Consider the following 24,551-nt stretch of genomic DNA (forward strand, 5'->3'; position numbering starts at 1 on the left):
CAAGAAAGGTGGTTGTCTGAGATGGAACCAGACAACTCTTTGCCAAGTTGACTTTGAGGCCTAACATTGACACATGAAGTAGAAGCTGGGACGTATCCCGAGAGGCAGCTACCTGAGAGGGAGCACAAAGAAGCCAATCGTCCAGGTATGGCAGAATCCTGACTCCGGAGGCCTGTAGAGGAGAGAGGGCTGCTTTCACGCATCGAGTAAACACCCTCGGGGAAAGGGAGAGCCCGAATGGGAGCACCCGGAATTGCCAATGGCGCCCCCGATAGGCGAACCTGAGAAAACGGCGATGTTCTGCCGCAATAGGCACGTGAAAGTAGGCGTCTGTCAGATCTACTGATGTAAAACAATCTCCCGCCACAATGGTCTGAAGGACCTCTGTTATGGTGAGCATGTGGAAGGGAAGGACCTTCAGGTACCGATTCAGTCCCCTTAGATCTAAAATGGGGCGAAAACCGCCGGTCTTCTTGGCCACAAGGAAGTATGTGGAGTAGTAGCCTCTGGGTTGCTGCAGAGGATCTACAGACTCGATTGCCCCCTTGCCCAGGAGGGCGGAAAGCTCCTGGTCTAGTGCCTGAGATTTCACCGGGTCTGTGATGACAGTCATCTTGACCCGGTGTGAGAGGGGGGGCCGCCGTCGGAACTGGAGCCTGTAGCCATTGGTTAAGGTGGCAACCACCCATGGATCTACGGCATGAGCAGCCCAGAAATTCAGCTGCTGATGGGAAAAATGTCCGACGGCTGGCCCGGTGGCATCATCTTCTATCCCCACGGCCCCTGGGGGCTCTGGGGGGAGGGCGTCCAGGATTTGAGGCCCGGGTCTGTCTAACAGGGCGGCAGACTGGCTCACGAAAGTCCCTTCTCGGTCTCTGCCGCACATCATGGGGATAGGAACCAACAGGTCTGCCACCGGTCTGAGGTCGTGGCTGAACGCTGGGGGTAGTGGCAGGGCGGCCCGAACGCTGGGGAAAGGCAGGTATGCTCCTGCGAAGGCCGGAAAGCTGCTGGCTAGTCTGACGTGCCTGAGCAGTCCGTTCCAGCGCCTCCAAGGCAGCTGATCCAAACAGCTCCCCTGGTACAACCGGGACACCCCTGAGGGTCCTACGGCATGCTTCAGTCAGATACGGTCCAGGCCGGCCTTCACTGACTCATGCATGGCAGCTAATACACGACCATACGAGGAGAGACGCGACAGCGCTCTCGGTTCCCGCCAACAGGCGTGTAACTCCTTCAGGTACTCCTCTGATGGAGGTACAGAAAAAGGAGTAGGAGCCCTTCCACGTCTGAAAAAAGCACTGCCAGAGCTGGATGCCTCTCCTTGTGGGAGTTCCAGCTGCAGCTGCTTCAGGGCCATAGACATGACCTCCCGCATGGAACCGTCACCGGCCTCTCCAACCGCACTCTGAGATGAAAATGAACCAGCCTCAGAGGCTTGAGAGGACCCTGCCTCCTCCTCATCTCTAAAATGAGAAGCGGAGGCAGCCAGAGAGATAACGTCATCCTCTACAACCAGCTCGGGCATTGGTGGGGAAGAGAGCCCAACCACTGGGAGCGAGGGATCAGATTGCCGTGTCTGCAACAAGGACTTCATCTCTGCCAGCTCTGCTGACAACTGCTCCACCCTTGTGGACAGGCCCTGGTCAGGTTTGGCCCGCTTCCTCCGGGGGAGGGGCACAGATGCTGTGGTCCCACCACGGCGCTTAGAACGCTTGGGGGGAACCACCTGCCCAGAGGGCGGAAGGTCCGAGCCCTCCTGGGGGCACAACTGGGCCAACCGGGCCACCCTCACTGCATGGGGCATAAAGCTGCAGTTCATACAGGGGTTCTCAGACAGCGCCTCCAAAAGGTGCTCATGTCCAAGGCAGGTAGGGCACAGGTCGTGGCCATCCTCTGCCTGCAGGGCAGCCCCACAATCTATGCAGCTGTGAGAGCCATCCATGTCGAAGGCCGACAAGGCTTAAAGAACAGAAAGTTATCGAAAATCGGGAGAGGGGGCGCAAACGCAGCCGTCACCAATTACAGCAGAGAAACGAAAGAGGCTGCGAGCACAAGGCAGCCGATACTGGGAGAGGGGGGCGAGAACCGCTACCGTCACCAGGTATAAAACCAATAAACCAAAAAAGCTAACAACGTTAGCTGTATGGAAACTTAAGTTGGAAGTAGGAGCGAACAACGCTGCCGTCACCAATTATAGCGGATAAAACAAGAGAGGCTGCGGACACAAGGCGGCCGATACCGGGAGAGGGGGCGAGAACCGCTACCGTCACCAGGTATAAAAGCAATAAACAAAAAAAGCTAACAACGTTAGCTGTATGGAAACTTAAGTTGGAAGTAGGAGCGAACAACGCTGCCGTCACCAATTATAGCGGATAAAACAAGAGAGGCTGCGGACACAAGGCGGCCGATACCGGGAGAGGGGGCGAGAACCGCTACCGTCACCAGGTATAAAAGCAATAAACAAAAAAAGCTAACAACGTTAGCTGTATGGCAACTTAAGTAGGGAGTAGGAGCGATAAACGCTGCCGTCACCAATTAAGAGAGCAGACCAACGAAAAGGCTGCAAAAAAAGGTTGATATTGGGAGAGGGGGCGAAAACGCTGCCGTCACCATTTATAATTAAGCAGACCGATGAAGAAGGCTGCAAACAAACCAAAAAAGGCTAACAACGTTAGCCGTCTCCAACTTCGGCAACGAAGTAGACCACACTTGGTTGGGAGAGGGGGCGAAAACCGCGGCCGTCAGTAATTATAGCAGCGCAGACCGGTGAAAAAAAGGATGCAAAAGTAGGGAATATACTGGGAGAGGGGGCGAAAACTGCTGCCGTCACCAGGTATAACACCAACAAACTAAAGAAGCTAACTACGTTAGCCGTATATAACTTCGGCAGTGAAGTTATTCACACTGGGAGTAGGGGCGAAAACGCTGCCGTCACCAGTTCGGAACAAAACAGCACGAAGCTGTAGGTAAAAAGCTAAAGTCGTGAGCCGGGAGAGGGGGCGCGGACGCTACCATCACCAGCAAACAACTCACTTACCTTCCGTAATCTTCAGAATCGACCCGTTGCAGCCCTGGGAGGGCGGAGAATAACCGCAACTCCGGTCAAGAGACAGGGGCTTCAGACAACGGGGAAGTTAGCGAACCGCTTGCGAGAAGAAAAAAGGAGCAGAGCAAAGGATGACACCAGGCTATATAGCTTCTGAGTGGTCATCCGGTGTCACAGGTGTGACTCTGTTGGTATAATTACTCGAACTGCGCATGCCCGAAGGGAACATTCAGTGCTTTCAGCACCGCCCTCTGGCGGTCAGTAGGGATGAAATAGAACTCCAACAACCAATAAACCTAAAAATCTCATCTAAAAACAAACAAGAAATGCAGTTTTTACTTTTAAGTGTCATGAATCTTACCTGATCGTCAACGTCTCCTTCTTCTGCCAGTTTCAGTCGTCCAACTTGATATAGACGACATACCGTATCCATGCTCGTTGTATCCTGGTTCTACGACATTAACATGTAAAAAGTCATTAGAATGGATGAAAAAAACAACTCACATTGATAAAAGTCAGAGAGCTATTGCGTTAAAGTTAACACCAATAAGATGATGTAACAGTAATGAAACCAATGGAGTACCTCTATGACAGCCAGGTGGTAGTCCTTAGTATCTGCACACAAATCAAAGATGTTCCTCTTTACATCCAGGGTGGCTGTTTAAAATCAGGTAAAAATATATATATTAGTCACACTTTAGACTTGGAGGACTCTGCCATTTTTGTAATCAAGATACAGAAGAGAGATAAGAAATGCTCTACAAGGCTTAATGCAGTTTAGAGGCAGAGAGAAGTTAATATTGTATGAAGGGGGTTCAACCAACCGATAGGCTTGTAGTCTGTAGCATCAAAGGTTCTGAAGGAGGAGCCAAAGGGACTCGCCACCTGCCCGCTTATGCTGACGTGCTCATCATCATCATCTTGTAGCATCGCTGTTCACAAGCAGGTATATCAATTAAAACATGTCAAGTACTGGACAGCATAACCCATCCCTTTTTACCAATGTGGGACCATACCTCCATACATGATGGTGCCAGTGCTGTTAAAGACCAACCCGCACTGATCCAGAGCAGGAACCGTGTGGAGCAGATGGAAGGTCCTCAGGTCCCACTGAAACCTGCAGTCAAGGCTGACAACTGTAGAAAACCCTAAGGACAAGCAATGGATCTCGCCGGGATTTAAATGGCTCTTATGGCTGGTTTACAACTTTCCTATTTACGTGAAGAAAATGTGCAAAGCTACAAGTAGCATCCTGAACAGAAGCTGAGCTTTTCTCTTTCATCCTCATCATCTTACTGCCACCATCATCCAGGAAAAATGACACCATGCAGTTCTTTGTGACTCAGATTCAAGCTTCACTCAGTACTGCCAGAAAGACCATGACAAATTATAGACATTTATATTTGAATGTATTGTAAGAGTAAAACCAGCTGAGTTTTTGTCTAATAGGGAAAATAAAGTACCAAAGCACATTTTTTAACCTGACAAGGATGATTTCTACTCTTACTCACATTGATCAGGATTTTTAACTGTTACTTGTATAAATGCATAAACATAAACTAACAAACAGAGAGCCCACTGTGGCCATAAATAAAATATATGAAACACATCAGCAAGGAAACTAAATAATTTAGAAAGGATACAATCTCTGTGTTGATGATGACCTCCAGCCCGTTTGGATGGAAAACCCCGCTGAGGTTCATGTTGAACTTGTCGAACTTGTGGATAGCCCGTGATGCGCGCACATCCCACAGGACCCCGTCGTTTAGCACCAAGTCATCCGTGGGGTTGAAGGTGGCACAGTTTCTCTTGTAGTCATTGGCCAGTGCAGGGTCGTTCAGGGTCAGGATCTTCTGGCCCGTCTGGATGTCATAGATCTAGAACATGAGTAGCAGAATTAATATCCTAACCTTTAGAGAAATCAAAAAAAATATCAACCTGGAAAACCTTTGTAGATTACTGGAATACCTGAGCTTACAGACATTAGAACTGCTTTGTTCAAAGTCATTTTGAAACATTACTGCTGGATTTTTATGTCCGACTGAAATCAATTCATATTTCCTACAGTTGATATCAAAATCTAATTAAGATGCTTCAGTTCTTAAGAATATGTCCATTGATGTGTTCAAACAAAGCTTTGTGAAATTATCTTTTTTTTATAGAATAATCGAAAGTTTTAAAGTTTTGAGTGCAGTCCTGGAATAGTATTAAGATAACAGGGATCTATTGTTTACTTTTTCCTTTTGTATGTTTTTTTTATAATAATAGAATCCATGTTATTGGCTGTGTGGTATGACCTCTTCCTCAAGATGGGATAAGTTTGCCTCTTATTAGTTAATAATCCCCAAGTGAGCACTGTGCTCCCAGAAACCCTCCATGGAGAACAGAAAGTTGCAAAGATGCATTAACAGAAGAAGCTCTGAAGAAGCTTTGCCTGATGGGGCGAGAGATAAATGTTCTGAATTGGTCACAATTACAGAAAACAATTATAGTATTTCAATGGATTATAAGAGCAACTAATTTGCAGAGATTAATACAGCTTCATGTATCTTAATATAGAAAAAAAAATTGTGTGTAAAAATGCAAAAAATAAAAATGGTGCTTGGAATAAAATACAAATGTTGATATTAATTAAAGCAGGAGTTAAAGCCTAAGAAGCTGCTGATAGAGTCTGGTGCAAAAATATTTTTTAAGCTCTACAATGACTAGGTAAACACTATCTGCATGAACAATTGGCGGATATTATCATTTTATAGATGAGAATTTGTTCTTTTTGTAGTTTTTTCTGTCTCAGTATTATTATGAGAGTAGATCACTTAAGAAACCACTTTATTAATTGATTAATGGATTAATTAATAGATTTCTGCATTGAATTGATCATGAGCATCAATACTGTTGCATCACTCATGCTCCTTACATGTGCGACTTCATCCTTAGTACCAATTACTCTGTCCTGAGAGAGTTTGCTGAACTCAACATGGTGATCCTCTCCAAATGAGGTTCTGAGGGGAAAAAAATACATATTGCATTATTCAACAACACACATTATTATGCTGTTATTACAATGAAATAAATTAAAACTCATTTAAAACAGTTTTTACTTCATGCTAAAGACACCGTCCATACTCCACAGAGCTGACAGGGGGACTCTCCAGGAGGCAGAGGTAAGAACTAAGTTACCATCCTGTGAAACAGAGAAAAATTATTCACCTAAAAACAAGCAAACATACCCCAAAGCAGAAAATTTAACAACTTGAGGAGCTTTTTTAAAGCTACATTTTGAGAAAAGTTTCAAAAAACTAATTCAAAAACCAGAATCAAGCCATAATGTTAAACTGCAACAGCTTTTTTCCCTGTAAAATGTCAAACTGGTTTTAAGCCTAGTAAGTTTTTATCCGTTTAGCTACCCGGGAAGGCTCGATGTGAGTGATGGCTGATCCATTGCAGGTGTAGCTGGCCTCCTCCTCTCCAGAGAAGATGTTGTAAAGCTTGAGTTGACCGGAGCAGGTTCCCAGCATGAGGAAGCGCTCGCAGGCTGAAAAGGCACAACAGGTGAAACTGCTGTCGCCTCCGTCGCCTTCATGGAAAACTGACATGGGGCGAAACCTTAATGAGGGAAAAAAAAAGAAACAGAGTCAGAGAGAAAAAATATAACTTTTATCAGGTCTTTAAAGAGTCGCAGGTGCCGTTTCCTACCTGCTGAATATCAGGTGTCTGTCCAGGCTTCCTCTATCCTGACCACCGTACCGTGGATACAGCACCCTGCTCCCCAGACGGGCGGTGAAGTTGGGGGGAGCCTGACGCCTCAGTTTGGACACTGGGCAGCGGTGAGGGGTGAAAAGGGAAAACGGAGGACAGGTGGTGACGGGATTGGGACAACGGGCATGTTGCTCCCTCAGGTACTCAGTGATGATGTTGTCAAGGGTCGGCGGAGACGGCAGGTGGAGCTCCAGCTGCCTTTTCATAGCTGGGGTCTGATTGAATAAAACAGACAGGACTATAGTTCTTAGATGTAAAAGAAGTAAAGTGTCCATTAAGGTTAAGCTTTGGCTTCAAGAGATAATTGTATAAAAAAAAAGTGTTTGTGATGAACTCTGAGCTTAACGGCTACATAAATGAAGATGGAGGCCTTTAATTAGTGCACATGTCAAAGCATGTGTGAGTCATGCAGATGGTACTTCAAATTGGATTTCCTCTTCCACATACTTTTAGAAGGGGTGTAGGAAAGGTTTAGGTTCTGTATTTGGTTTTGTTTTCTATAATTTAATTTGGGAAGTGTAATTATTTAAGTCCTTTCCCTCATAGGTTGCTGACTTAGTATGGTGCTGATTAGTTTGGTCTTTTGTTGTAGTTTTGTTTAGGCAATTGTATTTTGTTTCCCTCTTGTCTCAAAATGGTCTGATCAACCAGTGTTTATACACATTTCCCTTGTGTGTCAGTTAGGTAGGTCTTTTCCTGTTAGGTTTGGATTATGCTGATTTATGTCATTAGTTTTCCTTGATGGGCCCAGTCTTGTTAGAAGTTTGAACTTTATTTTTTGCTAAATAAATTTGTTACCATTTTTTCATCAAAGACTTCCCTGTGCTTCTCTGATTTTTTGGCTTGGTCCCTCACAACGTAATTGCAATAAAAATCAAGAGAAAAAAGTTAAATGAATCATTTAATTAATATATATCAATACAGATGGGTGTGTAGTTCCAGCTCTACTTTTTAAATGTGTTTAGCTTTGCTATAGTCTGTTTTTTCCCCTTTGTATATATTCATCTTTGACTACGTATTGAAAAATGGAATCTATAAAAGCATGAAAACTTCAGCTGTCAGAATTCCAGAGTATTTTAATGAGAAACCTGGAATTACAGCACGGTAATAGTTGTCAGGTAAAAGTTGTCCCCACATTAATAGACTTTGTTCTAGAGTTAGCCTGTGTTACATGAATCCACAAACTGACCTGTACAAAAGCACCGTGGTCGGACTTCTGTTTCAATGCACGAAGTTTTTTCCCTGAGTTGGAGCTGGCCATTTGTCGTTCTCGCGAGAACAAGATCCGGCTAGAAAGATGCGAGCTCTGCCCATAGGGTGCAGGCTGAGGAGGAGTAGTTGGAACAGCTGAGGTAGATGCCCAGGAACCTGACATGTGAGACGCCGCTGGGGATCGGGAAACTGAGGGAGCAGAATGACCTGAGGACAGAGGAGAGGCTCCGACATGGCTGGCGATGCGAGCTGACATCCCGCTGGCTAACCGACAAGTCCTAGGTTTGGAGGTGGAGGAGGTAGGGGTGACACATGAGAGGGTGGAGTTTGGACCCAGAGGAGCTGCAGGTAGATTAGCCTCCTTAACCAGGGTGTTGGCTGTGTCATGGAGTCCTTTGGCTACAAGGTGGTTCCTAATCAGAATGAGGAGCTCCTTCTCAGAAAACGTGATGCGAGTCTGGGCGACCACGTTGTCCTTCTGCAAACGAGCCAGTGACACGTCAGCACCCATGATGATGGGCTTACCAGACACTCGCTCGGTCAGCTTGACGGCATAGCGACAGAATAGAACGTGTTCGCTGCGTTTGTCCTGCAGCACCGGCTCCTTCATGAGCTGAAGAGGAGAAAAACAGAAACATGAAGACTTTAGTCTGAGGCCTGAAGCTGAAATTATGCTCTTCTCTCTAATTTTTCCATCATGTACCGTTTTATTTTCCTGAACCTTTATTATTCTGAATGACAGAGCAGCAGCTTACATGAAAACTCCTGTACTTCAATCCTTTAAAAAAGTTTTGGTCGCAATTTAAAAGAGAAAAACTCTGCACCAAAACTGGGAACGCAACTTTTTAATAAAGGTTGTGTTTGAAAACTCATTCTCCTTCCTGTAGAGTTTTGTACTCTATTTATCCATGAATAGGTCTTTAAATACCCGCAAAACTTCAGAAAGAGGTCTACTGAGTTTTACTGTGCCTTCTATTGCCTTGTTCTTCCTGTTTAGGGGCTAAAACATGAAACACACTTTTTTATAAAACCAAGCTGTGCACACTGCTCTGTAAAAATAATCAATCAAACATCAATGGTGATAAAAGATCCTGCTCAGAATAGTTGAAGGAGCAGCTTTTACACTTGGGCTCGTTGTAAAAGATTCTAATTGCATTTTGGTTTAAAGGTCTTTCTGTTACCTGCTGAATCTGACTGCTGGTGAAAAGCGGCAGCTTGCTGATGATCTGCCTGATGGCAGAGCAATGACTGAGCCCAACCAGAGCCTTACAGGCCAAAGCTCGGATCAGGTCTGCATCTGTGATAGGAACCTTCACGGACAGCAGAGACAGAAGCACCTGCAGGGTAGAAGAGGAGGGAGACACCGTGATCTCTGGTATAATAAGGAATGCCGCCCATTTTATTACGTTTAATTAAAGAAAACAAGCATGTTGTAATTAAAGCAAATGCAGGCATTTAGATGCACATATATTAACTGCCTACCTTTATGCCATTATTGTTCTGCACCACTTGCCACATGTGGGAAAGCACCCTGTTGTGGATGGGAGGGGACTGCTGGGGGTGCAAAGGCTTTTTGAGGGGGGAGACAGCGAAAGCCCCGACGCTGTTCCGGCTCTGGTCTGGAGCGCACACACAGTTTATTATCACCTGAGGTAAACATGGGACAGCAAGTTTAACTGGGTCAATAAAAGAGCATTAAGGAATCAGAACAGCTGCAGAAACTCATCTTCTCTGACATTTACACAGTTATCTAACCTGGAAAAAAATATATATGTGTAGTTAGTTTTCCATTGGATGCAAAAAATGTGTTAATTTGTCCTAATAAAATAATCCTAACTGGGAGTTTCACAAATTTGCTTAAAGGCTGAACAAGGCTAACGGTTAAAGGACAAATCTTTAATGACGTGATCTGACAAGCTTCCACTTATATGTCAATACATTTCAGCTTAATTAGTGAACAAAAAAAGAGAAAAACATCATAAATATTAGCTTACTTGCAGGGCAGACTTCTGAATCTCGGCATCGTTAGGGAACACCTCACCTTCGGCCACACCCAGAATGATGCTCATACCTGCAGCAAAAATGTGACACAGATGGGAACAAACATCCTGGGATTTCAACTTCCACAAACCTCTTCTTTCCAAAACTCAGAGAGAAACAGAAAGGTTCTACAGACCTATAGTGGGAACAAGGGATCCATTTTCATCATAAACCTCCACTGTACCCGCCAGCACCAACTGGACTTTAGGAACAACTGTCAGCACGGCTATGATGTCCAAAGCATAGCGAGCTGTGTCGCTCCTGCAGAGAGCACCACCATGAGATAAAGAACGGAAGAGAACAAAACTTTTTTCTCCCGCTGTCGCTTTATTGCAACATTTATACAATATTAATAAAAGTGAATTCGAATTCCTGGATTACATTTTCCAATGTTCTTAAAACTCATCTGTTGGTTACATCATTGCTGTCAGGGAGTCAGATTACCTGCCGTTGTAGGTTGACCAGTCGCAGGCGGCTGATATGAGCTTCAGCATTAAAGGAACACAGGACAACTTGTAGAAAACTTCGACCGGCTCCCAGTGGAGCTGAGGAGGTCCACATTCAATAAGGAACTCCATCATCTCAATGATTTGCTCTCTGGTGTATGTATAGGCCTTGGGGAAAAAAAAAAAAAAAAAATAGAGAATAATGTTAACATGTCGGATTATAAAGAGTTCTGGTAAATTCAATCATTACTTCAGTTTATTTCATTTGGATTGTGACAGAGTACAAAAAAACTGAATAATCGTAAAGCTTTTGTTTTTTTGCATGTATTGCTGTTGTTATACACCTTTAACTTTACATCAATAGGTTATTATATTTTTCTGATTCTCCTTTAAGTTTTTATTTAATTGAAGTTAATTTCAATTATTATGCCATTATGACTCCTTATAGTGTGTTAATCTAAACCAGAGGTTTGCATCTTCTATAGTTTATCATCTCAGCATGTAATAAGGTCTCTGAAAACCACAATATGTTGGACTTTTTTTCATTAGTAAAACTTCTGCTTTTATATTTGTTTATGTTATTTTAAAATACCAAACCACAAAGTCATACTGCTATTTACTGAAGTATGCAAAAATGTAAGAAACACTGTTTAATAACATTTCTTGGACAAGCTTCACCTTTTGTTACTGGCAGAGATTTCTCTGGTTTCATTTTGTGTGTGATCTGTGCACAATGTTTAAGTACCGAACACAAAGGGAACTTTCCTCAACAGTTGTTACCTGGATTTGTTTGAATTAACACTTTGAAAACAGGGATGTTTATATAATAATCTGCTGACTGCCATCAAACTAGATGAATGTAAGTGAAAGACAGAATGGTGTTCTTTACTGTTCCCTCCAGTATCTAATGATTTAATGATAAATGCATGATTACCAAGAACAGAAACAGTAATCGTACCTTGTAAGATGGCTGATGGGGAATAATGGTGCCGTTTTCTGAAGTGTTCAAAGAGCGTTTCACCTGTTCAGTCTTCACTGCCAGGTGAGCTTCAAAGTACCTTAATAAGCAGACAGATGATAAAATAATATTTAAATCCATCAACACTGGTAAAGAAGAAGACAGAAAATGTAATATCAACGATAAAAAATAGCAAAAATAAAGATTTACTCTGTAACACTGTGACATAATTTATGTTACTACTTCTAGATCAGTAAATTATTAGGGATCTCGATTAAATATCAGGAGGACATATACTTGCGCAGCGCCATGCAGGTGTGCTTGGCTGTCTGTCTGCTTGAGAAGATCTGATCATCACTTAATCTCTGTGCATTCTCTGCGTTTAGGATCTCCAAAGTGCTGATCTGTAGGTAGAAAAAAAGATACCAAAGCAATAAAAAGATGTTTTAAATTTCAGAATGTCATCCTTTATTTTAGGGAAAAAATATTCAATAATTTTACGGAATTTAAGGCAAAGATGTATTAAGAATTCAGAAAAGATCATTAATGGTTAAGACAAACTGATCGACCAATCAAAAATGACTGGAGTTGCTTTTGATCTCAAATGGCCATATTATTTTGCAACTTTTCATTAATATCATTATTATTTGATTTCAATCTAAATATATAAAGAAAAATGTCCTCCCATATGATAACATGATTTAGACAAGTAAATTCTCTCTAGCTTAAAAGAAATTTTTTGTAGCCATTTCTTAACAGTTTCATCTTTACTGAGAGGGGGAAGAATCCACTGCAGCAACAGGGTGACATGATTTAGGGTTTATGATTTAGTAGTAACCAGATTAATATTGTACTAACCAGATTGACCAGCCTGCGGAGACCATCCAGCTGGTCGAAGAGCTGCAGCACAGCCCTAAATGAAAAAGAAATGGAGAAAAACATGGTGGCGTGGCAGATGCCCGAAGCATGGGATGACTCCAGCAACCACAGCGCGTATGACACCATGTCTGACAGCACGCCGTCTGGAAACATGCAAACCTAGAGGCGACAGACAACAGACGACCAGGTATGATGGCGGTAAATACAAAAGTTATGATTTAGTCAGCTCTTATTCCAACAAGAAAAATTGCTAAAAAAAAATAAAATAGGACAGAGTCAAATCAAACGCAAAGATTACATATATAAAACAGAACTGAATTACTAAGGATCTTAGAGATTTTTATGTCAAAATAAGAGGTGCTTGTCTTCACTGTACCCTCTCCATTGCATCCTGATTGTAAGCCAGATAGTAAAGGCAGAGAGAAACGCCTGTTGCTGCCATGGAGGGCCTCGGGATCTCCAGAAGTTTCTGCACTCCTCCGTGAGCAGTGAACTCAGACGAGAACTTCTTATGAAGGAGCAGTGAAGCGAGATACTGATGAGACAAGAAAAACAAAGCAATTATTCATGATTCTTTACCTCATAAAATTACTGAGGAAGGCAATTTGAAGTTCAGATTTTTAAGAACTGCAAGGATGTAACCTGAGTTATCAAAATCAGGTTAATTAATGAATTGAAAAGTGACAGAAAATGTGTCTGCAAGGTGATTTCTGCTTATAAAAGAGTTTCAAGAGGATTCAAAATGTTTCAACAAACTGAAGCAGCTATGAATGTCTACTTACTATAAGTATAGCTTAACGGTTTTTAATGTAGTAATAAACAAAATAAAAGTTTGTTTAGTTTGTTTATCTATGCATTTTAATTCTGTTTAAAAAATGTAACAAAAAAGGCTTATCACCTTTTTCCTTAAGTATCTGCATATTGTTGTTTATTTAACAACGTGAAAAACAAAACCATATATTTTTATTTGCAGCTAAATTAAAGCTTTTAGATGCTATGTTGGGTCTTCATGTGTTCCTCATTGGTGTGCAAGCCCAAAGAGCAGAACCCCACCCACAGAAGAAGTTATCTTTTACTCACAGATGTTTTTTTAAAGGGGAGGACGCTGGTGGCAAAGTTATGTTTTTCCATACTTCGCCTCCTTTTTCAATCAAATTATCTTAAAAAAAATGTTTTTTTATATTAGGGCTGCAATTCAATAAGCAAATCTGGAATTTTGTTTCAAAAAAATCCTTAAAAAACATTTAAAAAAATAACACACACACAAACTAACATATGCCCAATGGAAAAGGATAATGGAAAATAAAACTGACAACTGCTAAATGACAATAATACATAGTAGGCAGTTTGAATTATGAAGGGAAAACAGAATTTTCTGCATCTTTGTTGTTTCTTTAATAGCATTCTTACCAGCAGAGCATCAAAAGTAAGCTGAACATTTTTGGTCTTCCTGAGGTCGATGTAGTTCATCATCAGCGACAGAGTGTCCAGTTTCATAAAGACTCCCAGCAGCTGCAGAAATCAAAAAGATTTTTTAAATAACAGACTTATTTCATAAATGAATTTTTTTTTTAACGGAAAATATCCAACAACATATTGTGGATATGTAATCAAACACAGCTCGACCAATGAAAAGACTTCTGAGCGCAAATGTTTTCAGGGGATTTTTTCAGTGGTATCAAAGTAAAAGAGCCAGACAACCACAAGTTCCTATAAGAAGCAATTCTGTGCTACTTTCTGTCAATTTTATACTGTATACTATTTGATTGCGTTCACTTGCAAGATATGTTCCTCCTGGATGAGCCTGCTGAGACAATTTTTTTCTTGCACTTTGTCATTGACTCTTCAGGAATCCCTCATACTGAGGATGCATGCAGTGACAGTGGAGAGGAAAAACTCCCTTTTAACAGGAAGTAAAAGAGAAAAGGCAACTGCTAACTAGCTCCACAGGTAGCCCCGTCCACGAAGGCAGACTCACATCGGATCCCTTCCTGATACAACCAGGCTTAAAATCATGGATTTCTGCATTCAAGTCAGAGACATAAGCCACTAAAACTGTGAGAATTTGTAAGTATATCCTGTTTGATATAAAAACTCAGTTTTCTTGAATTCTCTTTGCTAGAAAAATGTGTTCATGTTGCTAGTTTGCCTTATGTCTACGACTTTGCTTGGAGAAGAAAAAAAAAGAAAAAAATCATAATATTTTCTCTGCTCTTTGTTAGTAAAGTAGAATTACCATTTTTTTTTCAAATGGGTGCTTAATATAATTATTCCAAATGTGCAATAATGCATTTCTTAAAGTTTTTCCCCTGATCTGTTGTTTGAGGGGCAAAAATTGCCAGTTAGCACTCTTACCTCTTGGTAATCTCCAAGCGGTGTCAAATACTGCAGGATGAGCCTCTGCTCCATGGCTGGACTCAACGGCGACAGTCTGTAGTCGGAGCCAATCAGAATGGGGCTCATCTCAGCCCAGGAGGAGCTGCTGCTGGGCTGCTGGCTGGTATCCGCCTTCTCTCCCTCCTCCTCAGCCCCACTGATGGAGGTGGTACAGTGCTGCTTCTGTTTAGCCTTCCTTCCATTCTCATTTAGTTTCTTCCCTCTTCCTTCTTCTTCTCCTCCCTGAGTTTCTTCCTTCTCTTTTGAAGCAGGATGCGGGCTCGCTTGATACACAAAGTTTGGGAGAAGGCGAGAGGAGGAGGAGTGGCCGCCGTTTCTCTGGGCAGGAGATTTGACCTTTGACATTGACCTGCTACTCTCCCCATTATTCTCCTTTCCCTCCTTGTCTTCTGAGCCATCTTCCTCTTCAGTCTGGATTCGCCGTTTTTTTGTGACAACTGAGGTGTGGGCGGCTTCATCCTGAGAGTGTGGAGGTAGGTTCTGGGCGGTGTGGGTGGGACTAAAATAACTGGTGAGCTCTGCAGATTGCAGCTCATGTAGACGTTTGATCATCATGGATACCTAGATGTGCACAGCAAAGTTAATGTGACAGAAAAAATACACTTTTTTAATCAAAATGGGTCAAACATATACTTTTTAAGGGACGGAGGGTTTCTACAAACATTTTTAACAGCTTAAAGATTTTACATTGAGCCTTTCTCACATGTAATCACTAAACATCTTCATTACTACTGTATGGTCGCAGTTAAACTCAAATTTAGCCTTTTCCTGGACTGCTGCCTCCACTGTCGATGTGTATGAAACCCACCAGTTTAGCGTTCTCCTCTCTGTGGTTAGTTGCCAACTCCTGGTTGCTCATGGCTCTGGCCAGCAGGCCCGTGGCGTAGACGCAAAGAGGCCGCTCAGCTTCGCGGGCCCAACTGAATATCTTCGCCAACAAGCCTTCCTTTTATCCACACAGCAAAAAGCAGATAACTTAAAAAATGAAAACATTTTCCTCCTATTTTAACATATTATTATGCTTTAAATCCCCATGCATTCCCCAAAATCTGAAACCTCAAATACAATTTCTACTGAAAGATGTGTTATTTCAATCATTAGTTATAGAGTTTCTGATATTAGCATTATGCCATCTGCCTCTACTACTCAGTATGATGAGATAAATCACTTGTTCAATTCATTTCAACTCTTATCTAAGTTTTACTTATTAATAAACGTATAAAATCTTCCTCCTCTTAGATGTTTTATAAACAAAGTTTCTCAAGGATGTTTGTACTTTTTAGTTTAACATTTAATGAACTACAGGTTTTTAAAAATGGATTTATCCAATTGGGAAGTCATTTAAATATTTAAAAATATTTAAAACTTTTTTTTTTGATGGTGATGGTGATGGTGTTTGGAGCCAAAGCCAAGAGGAATCCAGTAACTTTTTTCCTTCCTGTTTCTGGTTATAACTGTACTACTGAAGACAGGAATTTAAAGAACCTTTTTTATTCAAAACTTTTAACTATGGAAGACATGAAACAATCTTCCATATTTCTGGTTATTTGTTTATGGCAGTTCCTTGCAGTCTTATGTTTTCCAAATTTTCTTCAAGTATCCATTTAAATCTTATAATAATCTCTGAGCTCCTTTATGCAGAACTATAAGAAATGTAAAGTACACTATGAATAACTTTTGTTTTAACTGTCATTTTTTAAATCATTATCCCCCATCTCTATGGCTTAGAACTTCATCTTTTCTCATTTAGTTACTCTCAGCCTTTTTTTTTTTTTGCCCAAACAATTTAGCGCTCTATATTCAGATTCTTTGAAGATCGGGTCCATGTTGTGGATTGTTTAAGGCCAAAACTTTTTTATTTTTGTAAAGGAAAACCCAACGCATCCAATCACATTCCAAGATCATGAAGCAAGAAAAATATCTCAGAGGTAATATGCTGAAGTTTGCATCATGGAAGTAATTTAAAATTGCCTGTCTGAAATTACAAAACTCATTGAGTAACAGAACCACTTAATGATATTTATAGCAGTAAAGGCAGCCAAGGAGAAGTTTAGAATATTGTTTATAATACTTTAATTTCATGGTATCATAAGTAAAATTCTTATCACAATTCTGTTTAGCAATGTGTAATTTAATAACCTTAATTTAAAAATACCTTCTCTTCAAAGACAACAACAGTATCCAGGCCTGGGCCAATGTTCAGAAAGAGGCGACAGGCTGCTGTGTTTAGGGCAACGTCTCGACTGGTCATGATATACGTGTCCAAAAGCTGCAAAACAAATGACAGAACTTATAAAAACACTAACTGATAATAGTATCCCAAAATAACAGCTTTAAAGACAAGAGGCCTGCAATCTTATTTTTAGCTTCTAACTATAAATATGTGTTGTATTTAAAATAAAATGTAGATATTCTTATTGATGGACATGTGCAAAATGAACACACATTTTTGCCTTACTAAGGATTGTATGAACATAATAACTACAACAAGTAAACTGTTAGGGTTACCTCATTAGTGAATTCATCATTTATAAAGATCATCCTCAGCAGCTGACCCAGCATACAGTTTGGGTGAGCTCTTTCTGCAAAATTACACACAAGCCAAAGAGTCAGCTACAGGTCAAAAGTGTGTGTAAGAATAAACATGAGTGTCTGATTATGTTTTTCACGTCTACTGAAGATTAAACAAAACCTGTCAGCAAAGCACACAGCTTGAGAAAGTGGACGCACCTGGATGACGATCATCAAAGGGGTCAGGATCAGATTTGTAAAATTCTTCTGTCTCCTTTTCGATCAGCTCAGATATTCTGTAAAATTGTAAAAAAAAAAATAAAAAAGGAGAAATATAGATGAGATGCAAATACTACCTGAAAAAGCTACAGATAAACAGAAGGAGGAGCTCTGACTTAGTTAAGGTGGACACCAGCTGCTCTGTGGTAGCATGCCTTGTCTCTTCCCACTCATCCAACAGTTTGCCCAGATCAGCTTTGGCGTCCACTGACGTGGCAACTGCAACTGCAGCAGACAAAGCAGCCGCCCATGCAGAGGACAGGACAGCAGACAGGGCAGCCGACGAGTCTTCATCTTGGGAGGACATCCCAGCCTGCAGAAAAAAGGATGCAAACAGAACCAACAGATGAATAAATGTTGTTTAATGCACAAGAGGAAAACATCTGGAAAAAGTTTATGAGGGTTTCATATTTGGAAAGTAGAACAGTCTGTTTTAACAGCTTTAAGTAGCGAAATATTGGGCCCCCCTGCTGGTCACTGTACAGAATTCCTTATTAGCATTTATATGAGAAGAGTTACAAGGTTTTAGGGAAAATATAGGGTCATATTTCAATTTCTCAGCTTTTCTAAGACTAATCAGCTGTATTTTCCTGGTCTGTGAACATATATCAGGAATTAAACTTTGGATTGATCGATGCTCATGATGAGCTTCATTATGCAATACAATAACACGATAAACACTGGCCACATAACAGAGGACAAAAATAAACATACTATTAATCAAACAGATTAAAAACAATAGTCCAATAATATGAAGAGCAGAATGCAAATGATGCATGAAATAAGTGGTAAACAAGGGCTGAAAGGTGATGGAGTTATTGCATAAGAACTGTTTCTGACGATGTGAGTCAGAATGATGGGAAGAAACTATTGATAAATCTTTTGGTTTTGATATACTGTGCTCTGGAACGGCTACATGAGGTATAGGTTGTGACCAGGGTCAGATTTGCAGTGATGTTTACTGTCCTTTTTCTGGCTTTGGTAACAAATTTCCTGAATGTGAAGGGCAGGTTGGCACTGTTGATGCTTTCTGCAAACCCGACTGACTGCTGGAGCCTATCTCTGTCCATTTTGGTACCAGATCCAAACCATTTAGTGAGTTCACTATTAACACTCTGCCCAATGATGACCCTGAGCTCTAAAAGTCTTTCTATATTGTCACTAAAAAACAAAATATCTTTAAGATGGAATCAAGAATCATAGTTCTGAGGTTGTTTCTACTATAACCCTTAGAAAGAAAAAAAAAGGAATCAAACAAGTTTAAAATCTTAACAGACATTGGCTCATAAAACTTACAAGTGCAGCCTTTATAGGCAAACACTGAATACTAAATAAAAATAATAATTTCTCACAATAGAGAAATTAACTCGCTGCATTTAACCCATCCCCTTAAGGGAGCAGTGGGCTGCCACTTCACGGCGCCCGGGGAGCAATCGGGGGTTAAGGTTCTTACCGATGAGACCCAGGGTTTGCAGTCAGTGGGAGAGATTTTTGAATCCTATGCCCTAAACCACTAGGCCACAAAACAAGTGGATTTTTACTAATATCATAACAGATATTAATACGATAAAAGCAGTAGATTCCCTAATGTATAAAACAAGTAACTAATGTGTAATTATAATATCTAAATCTAGAAAGAAAAAGAAAGCTTTACATTTCACATTAGTGTCCTAAAACTAGAAGTGGAAAAAGGTATAGATGCACTGATCCAGTTTTTTCCGATTCGATACCTGGTTTGAGCGTAATGGCCGGTATATGATACCGATCCATTTGAACTGTTAAATGGATAACTATATATCTTGCCATGTGAGTGAAGGCTTTAGCCGGGACATAAATGCTGTAAATAAAATAAAGGTACCAAATTAACATAGATATAAATGTACTTTATATCATTTATTAACAAATAAAATGCGTATAAGCAGCAAAAATAAAGAAAGTTTAAAGTGTACTGGATTGGATCCCCAATATCCAATATTATATATCTGTCAGGTCTAAGCACCTAAAACATCATACATACATACAGGGAAAGAAAAAGGCACAGAGACAATTAGTTTAGTTTTACTCTCGAGGAGAGTAGGAAGAGACTGTGCAGTTACAATCTCCAACCCACTCTGCCGGTCTTCAGCTTTCTCCTCGCTATTTATTAAAGTCAGTGGATGTCCCTAATTACACAAGCTGAGGTTGTACTAAGGGAAAGGGAAACTAAATGATGTTACTTTGAACCTCCGCACATACACTATATTGCCAAAAGTATTTGCTCACCCATCCAAATTATTGGAATCAGGTGTTCCAATCACTTCCATGGCCACAGGTGTATAAATTCAAGCACCTAGGCATGCAGACTGTTTTTACAAACATTTGTGAAAGAATGGGTCGCTCTCAGGAGCTCAGTGAATTCCAGCGTGGAACTGTGATAGGATGCCACCTGTGCAACAAATCCAGTCGTGAAATTTCCTCGCTCCTAAATATTCCACAGTCAACTGTCAGCTGTATTATAAGAAAATGGAAGTGTTTGGGAACGACAGCAACTCAGCCACGAAGTGGTAGGCCACGTAAACTGACGGAGCGGGGTCAGCGGATGCTGACGCGCATAGTGCGAAGAGGTCGCCAACTTTCTGCAGAGTCAATCACTACAGACCTCCAAACTTCATGTGGCCTTCAGATTAGCTCAAGAACAGTGCGCAGAGAGCTTCATGGAATGGGTTTCCATGGTCGAGCAGCTGCATCCAAGCCATACATCACCAAATGCAATGCAAAGCGTTGGATGCGGTGGTGTAAAGCACGCCGCCACTGGACTCTAGAGCAGTGGAGACGCGTTCTCTGGAGTGACGAATCGCGCTTCTCCATCTGGCAATCTGATGGACGGGTCTGGGTTTGGCGGTTGCCAGGAGAACGGTACTTGTCTGACTGCATTGTGCCAAGTGTAAAGTTTGGTGGAGGGGGGATTATGGTGTGGGGTTGTTTTTCAGGAGCTGGGCTTGGCCCCTTAGTTCCAGTGAAAGGAACTCTGAATGCTTCAGCATACCAAGACATTTTGGACAATTCCATGCTCCCAACTTTGTGGGAACAGTTTGGAGCTGGCCCCTTCCTCTTCCAACATGACTGTGCACCAGTGCACAAAGCAAGGTCCATAAAGACATGGATGACAGAGTCTGGTGTGGATGAACTTGACTGGCCTGCACAGAGTCCTGACCTCAACCCGATAGAACACCTTTGGGATGAATTAGAGCGGAGACTGAGAGCCAGGCCTTCTCGTCCAACATCAGTGTGCGACCTCACAAATGCGCTTCTGGAAGAATGGTCAAAAATTCCCATAAACACACTCCTAAACCTTGTGGACAGCCTTCCCAGAAGAGTTGAAGCTGTTCTAGCTGCAAAGGGTGGACCGACGTCATATTGAACCCTATGGATTAGGAACGGAATGTCACTTAAGCTCATATGTGAGTCAAGGCAGGTGAGCAAATACTTTTGGCAATATAGTGTATGTTAAAACAAAGCATGTGGTTGTTTTACAATTAACTTCGTTCCAAGAACACATGTTTAGAAAAAACATGTGATAGAGGATGCTCAGGTCTCTTTTACAACCCAACATGTGATAGAGGATGTTAAGGCATCATTCACAACCGGCCCGTTGCATGACCTGTATGTGGAACGATCTTTAGCAAGAGTTAATAAGCGATGAATCACACATTACACATCATAATAGTTCATTAGTACACAACCCATGAAACACAAACGGAGTAAGAGAATAAATATAATATTTTTAACAATATCCAATCACCGAAATCTGATCCAGCAAATTAGTCAATATCAGACTCAATATCTCATCCATGTGTCAGATCAGTGTATCTTTAGAAGGTGTTACTTTACATATATTTTCTACAGTCTAGTAGGGCCAAAAAAAAGGTGGAGCACATCGAAAGGGTCTACAGATAAACCAGTGGAGCTGAAAATAACACCCTGCTGCTGCCAAATGGACTTTTTACTTTTTGTTAATCAACATTTTGGCACAACTAGAATTGATTTACAAGCGATAAGTTGAGAAAGAGAATTTTACCTCGGTTTTTTGTTTTGTTGTCGTTGTTAATTAAGAAAGATCAATAAAGTGAAGAAAATATTTAAGATAAAATGTTAATGTACAAAGCTTGGTAGCGAAAGGGGGCCAAAGGAGCTACACTTCAAGAAATACATTAATTATTTCAATAAAATCATTCAAACTAAGCTATAAAATAAAGCATAAAAAGAAATAATAAAACATTATCTAATTATTGAGATGCATCCATAAATTAAATACACATCAGATACAAATTGGAAATCATTAAAACTAGACTTATTATGTTGTACTTATATGATCATTTCCATATCTCTATCCACCATCTTAGTATCTGTGGCCCTTTAAAAGGTTTCTGTATTCCAAGAGAAAACAATGCAAAACAGTCACCTTATAGCAACTTTATCCTTTCAAATAGGCATTACTGAACAAGTTTATGAACCTAAATGAAATGTTGAGGAGCTGCAACATAAGACTATGGTAAGTGAAAAAAAAATGTATTAAAAAAATTAATGTCATTTAAATTACTTAAATATTTATTTCAAGTTTTTTTTCATTTAACATATGCAATTTCAGTTTAACTGAACAGATGAACAAAAAAAATGTATGTACATTTACATTAATGTTAAGGTAGCAGATGTGACTGATATTAAATACAATTTTCAACATAATTAACAAGCATTTTCTTCATTTAGGAGTTTATCATGCTCAATGTTCATTCATATGTAATCAACAGCTTAAATTCTAGCTTTGCCTTTTAATAAAACCGGCCAAACGGTAGATTTCCTGCACGAGTCTAAATAAAAAAAATGTTTTGCTTTAATTTTCTCCTAAATCTTACCCTTAGCTGTCGTGAGGATCGTCGTGGCCTCATCTCTAAAGCACCCCTCAAAGGTCGTGAAAGATTAAAAAACCAAATCAAGCCTGGATGTTTCAAACCCAAACCAACAGGTGGGTCTGGCTGCTGCAAGACAGTTAATGTATCTGTTGCTGCCTCATTTTTCGAGCTCGGGTGGCAGGTAACTCCATTTAACGAGAGTCATTTTCAGCTGAATCCGGAGAGTCTTCAGCATAAATATCTCTCGTTCGTGTTCCGGAGAGATAAGCTCCTAAATGAGCCTCCGAGCTAACCAGCGGCATGTTGACAGTCCGTTGCCTCATGTAACAGATTTAGCTAGCAGCGCAACATCAGTTTTCTGTGTTACTCACCTCAGAATTCGCTTTATCTGCCCGCTGTCGCTCTTCTAACTCGTTATGGCTTCCTTGGTTTGTATTCTATTGAACTTGTGAGAAAATACTAAAAAATAATTATCCACGTAAATCGGTTTTTAGAAGGGAAAAAAGTTTCACGTTTATTTTTAAACTTCTCCCCGGCGAGCGTATGCTACGTCACCGAATGACCGGGCGCCGTTAGATGACGGAAGTAGACCAATGTTTTCCTGGGACTTGTAGTCCTTAGTCTGTATGGAAATGCCTCGGCAGGGATTCTGTGAGGGAACAGCACCGCCTGGATGCTGTAAATATTTTAACCTACGTAGAAAGGTATACTATTTACTCTTAAGTCATAATATTCTTTAATTAGTAGATTCTGTTCACCTGTGGCCTAGTGGGTTAGAGCAGTGCGCTTGTTTTCCGAGAAGGATGCAAGTACCCAGTTTGAATCCCACTGCTTCCACTCTGCTCCCCAAGGTGATGGGTTAAATTAGGGCAGTGGTGTCAAAAGTACACACATTTGTTACTTAAGTAGAAGTATAGATGCTGCAGTTTAAAAACATTCTGGTAAAAGTTGAAGTATCAACTTGACCTCTTTACTCAAGTAAAAGTGAAAAGGTATGTGCTCCAAAAACTACTTGAAGTATAAAAGTATAAAGTAACCTTTAAAAAAAGCAGCCAGATGCCACTATATGAATTCAAAGCTCAATTTTTCGACTATTTCGAAAAATTCTTTGAGATAGGGCCATGGATGAGGGAGATCTTGTTGGTCTCCATCTCCTGATACGCTCTCGCCTGTGTCTGACCTTTCAGACATTCCGACATCTTTTTCTGAATCCGACATTGTAGCATGGCATGGACAATTCACGTTTGCAGTTTGAAGAACACCTGCTTGCTTCTGAGGATTTTCTTTGGCGTCAGCACAAATTTGACAAATAGCTGACGAATAGTGTTTGCGTTATATGACTCATCCAATACACTAGTTTTCACTAGATGTGGATGGCACCAATCATCTGCATTGGATGGCGCCCATGACGTGAAATAGATATTTATAAACATTAAACAGAAGCTAAGAGTAAGGAGTAATGTTTTTTTTAAATGTAAGGAATAGAAAGTACAGATACTTGTGTGAAAATGTAATGAGTAGGAGTCAGAAGTAAAGTATAGATAACAAAAAATTGTACTTAATTACAGTAACAAAGTATTTATACTTTGTCACTTGACACCTCTGGGGGTAAGTGATATGATTAAGAGCTTCTCAACAGTTCAGCTGTCTGATGGCAGTGGGGAAGAAGCTGTTTCAGAATCTGCTGGACCCTTTATCAAATGCTGCAAAAAAGGCAGTTTCTCTCTCTTACCATGTTGATATAAGAAGTGCTGCACAAAAAAAATGAAAATTAAGATACTGAAGACTATCTTTAAAAGTATTAAGTTCACACCGAAACTCAGGGTATAAAGATAAACTATGACAATAGACCTATGACACATAGTGCCCTGTTCAGCGCAATTTTACAATAACTTTGAAGTCTTGTTAGTGTTATTGCAAAATAATAAGGTTTATAGCACAATAATGTAATGAAGTGATTATGTCCATGGATCTCTGACTGTACTGAAATATGTAGAGAAGTTGATGCAGTGGGGTTCATCAGCAAACTCCTATATACTTATTGTCCTCAGTCATCACAAAAGGGAAGGAATGTGCACTTAAGGGTACCAGTTTATCTGATTTGAAACATGAAACAATTTGATGATTCCAAT

General features: G+C 40.8%; 1 protein-coding gene across 3 annotated transcripts in view; it reads right to left on the bottom strand.

The window, feature by feature from the left end:
- LOC119780709 (DDB1- and CUL4-associated factor 1-like) overlaps positions 1 to 22,979 on the bottom strand; it is a 29,180-nt gene extending 6,201 nt beyond the window's left edge. Inside the window, exons 1-27 of one of the 3 annotated variants that reach the window (XM_038280840.1) lie at positions 22,791 to 22,979; positions 17,647 to 17,843; positions 17,471 to 17,547; positions 17,249 to 17,322; positions 16,896 to 17,009; positions 15,549 to 15,686; positions 14,699 to 15,301; positions 13,754 to 13,855; positions 12,720 to 12,878; positions 12,323 to 12,502; positions 11,762 to 11,868; positions 11,465 to 11,564; positions 10,505 to 10,674; positions 10,197 to 10,321; positions 10,015 to 10,091; positions 9,503 to 9,667; positions 9,202 to 9,357; positions 7,998 to 8,633; positions 6,746 to 7,023; positions 6,457 to 6,655; positions 6,151 to 6,233; positions 5,967 to 6,051; positions 4,693 to 4,926; positions 4,066 to 4,159; positions 3,874 to 3,981; positions 3,633 to 3,706; positions 3,411 to 3,500 (exon numbers count right to left, since the gene is read on the bottom strand). In XM_038280840.1, the coding sequence (XP_038136768.1) occupies positions 3,411 to 3,500; positions 3,633 to 3,706; positions 3,874 to 3,981; positions 4,066 to 4,159; positions 4,693 to 4,926; positions 5,967 to 6,051; positions 6,151 to 6,233; positions 6,457 to 6,655; positions 6,746 to 7,023; positions 7,998 to 8,633; positions 9,202 to 9,357; positions 9,503 to 9,667; positions 10,015 to 10,091; positions 10,197 to 10,321; positions 10,505 to 10,674; positions 11,465 to 11,564; positions 11,762 to 11,868; positions 12,323 to 12,502; positions 12,720 to 12,878; positions 13,754 to 13,855; positions 14,699 to 15,301; positions 15,549 to 15,686; positions 16,896 to 17,009; positions 17,249 to 17,322; positions 17,471 to 17,547; positions 17,647 to 17,837 (4,419 nt within the window). In that variant the 5' untranslated portion in view covers positions 17,838 to 17,843; positions 22,791 to 22,979. Of the gene's footprint in view, positions 1 to 3,410; positions 3,501 to 3,632; positions 3,707 to 3,873; positions 3,982 to 4,065; positions 4,160 to 4,692; positions 4,927 to 5,966; positions 6,052 to 6,150; positions 6,234 to 6,456; positions 6,656 to 6,745; positions 7,024 to 7,997; positions 8,634 to 9,201; positions 9,358 to 9,502; positions 9,668 to 10,014; positions 10,092 to 10,196; positions 10,322 to 10,504; positions 10,675 to 11,464; positions 11,565 to 11,761; positions 11,869 to 12,322; positions 12,503 to 12,719; positions 12,879 to 13,753; positions 13,856 to 14,698; positions 15,302 to 15,548; positions 15,687 to 16,895; positions 17,010 to 17,248; positions 17,323 to 17,470; positions 17,548 to 17,646; positions 17,844 to 22,422; positions 22,610 to 22,790 lie in introns of those variants that run through there. The other 2 variants (XM_038280841.1, XM_038280838.1) reach the window with 2 other exon arrangements.
- Positions 22,980 to 24,551: the final 1,572 nt, after the last annotated feature.

The sequence above is a fragment of the Cyprinodon tularosa genome, unplaced genomic scaffold (assembly GCF_016077235.1).
Source record: "Cyprinodon tularosa strain WSP-4 unplaced genomic scaffold, ASM1607723v1 ctg165, whole genome shotgun sequence".
Taxonomy (NCBI): Eukaryota; Metazoa; Chordata; class Actinopteri; order Cyprinodontiformes; family Cyprinodontidae; genus Cyprinodon; species Cyprinodon tularosa.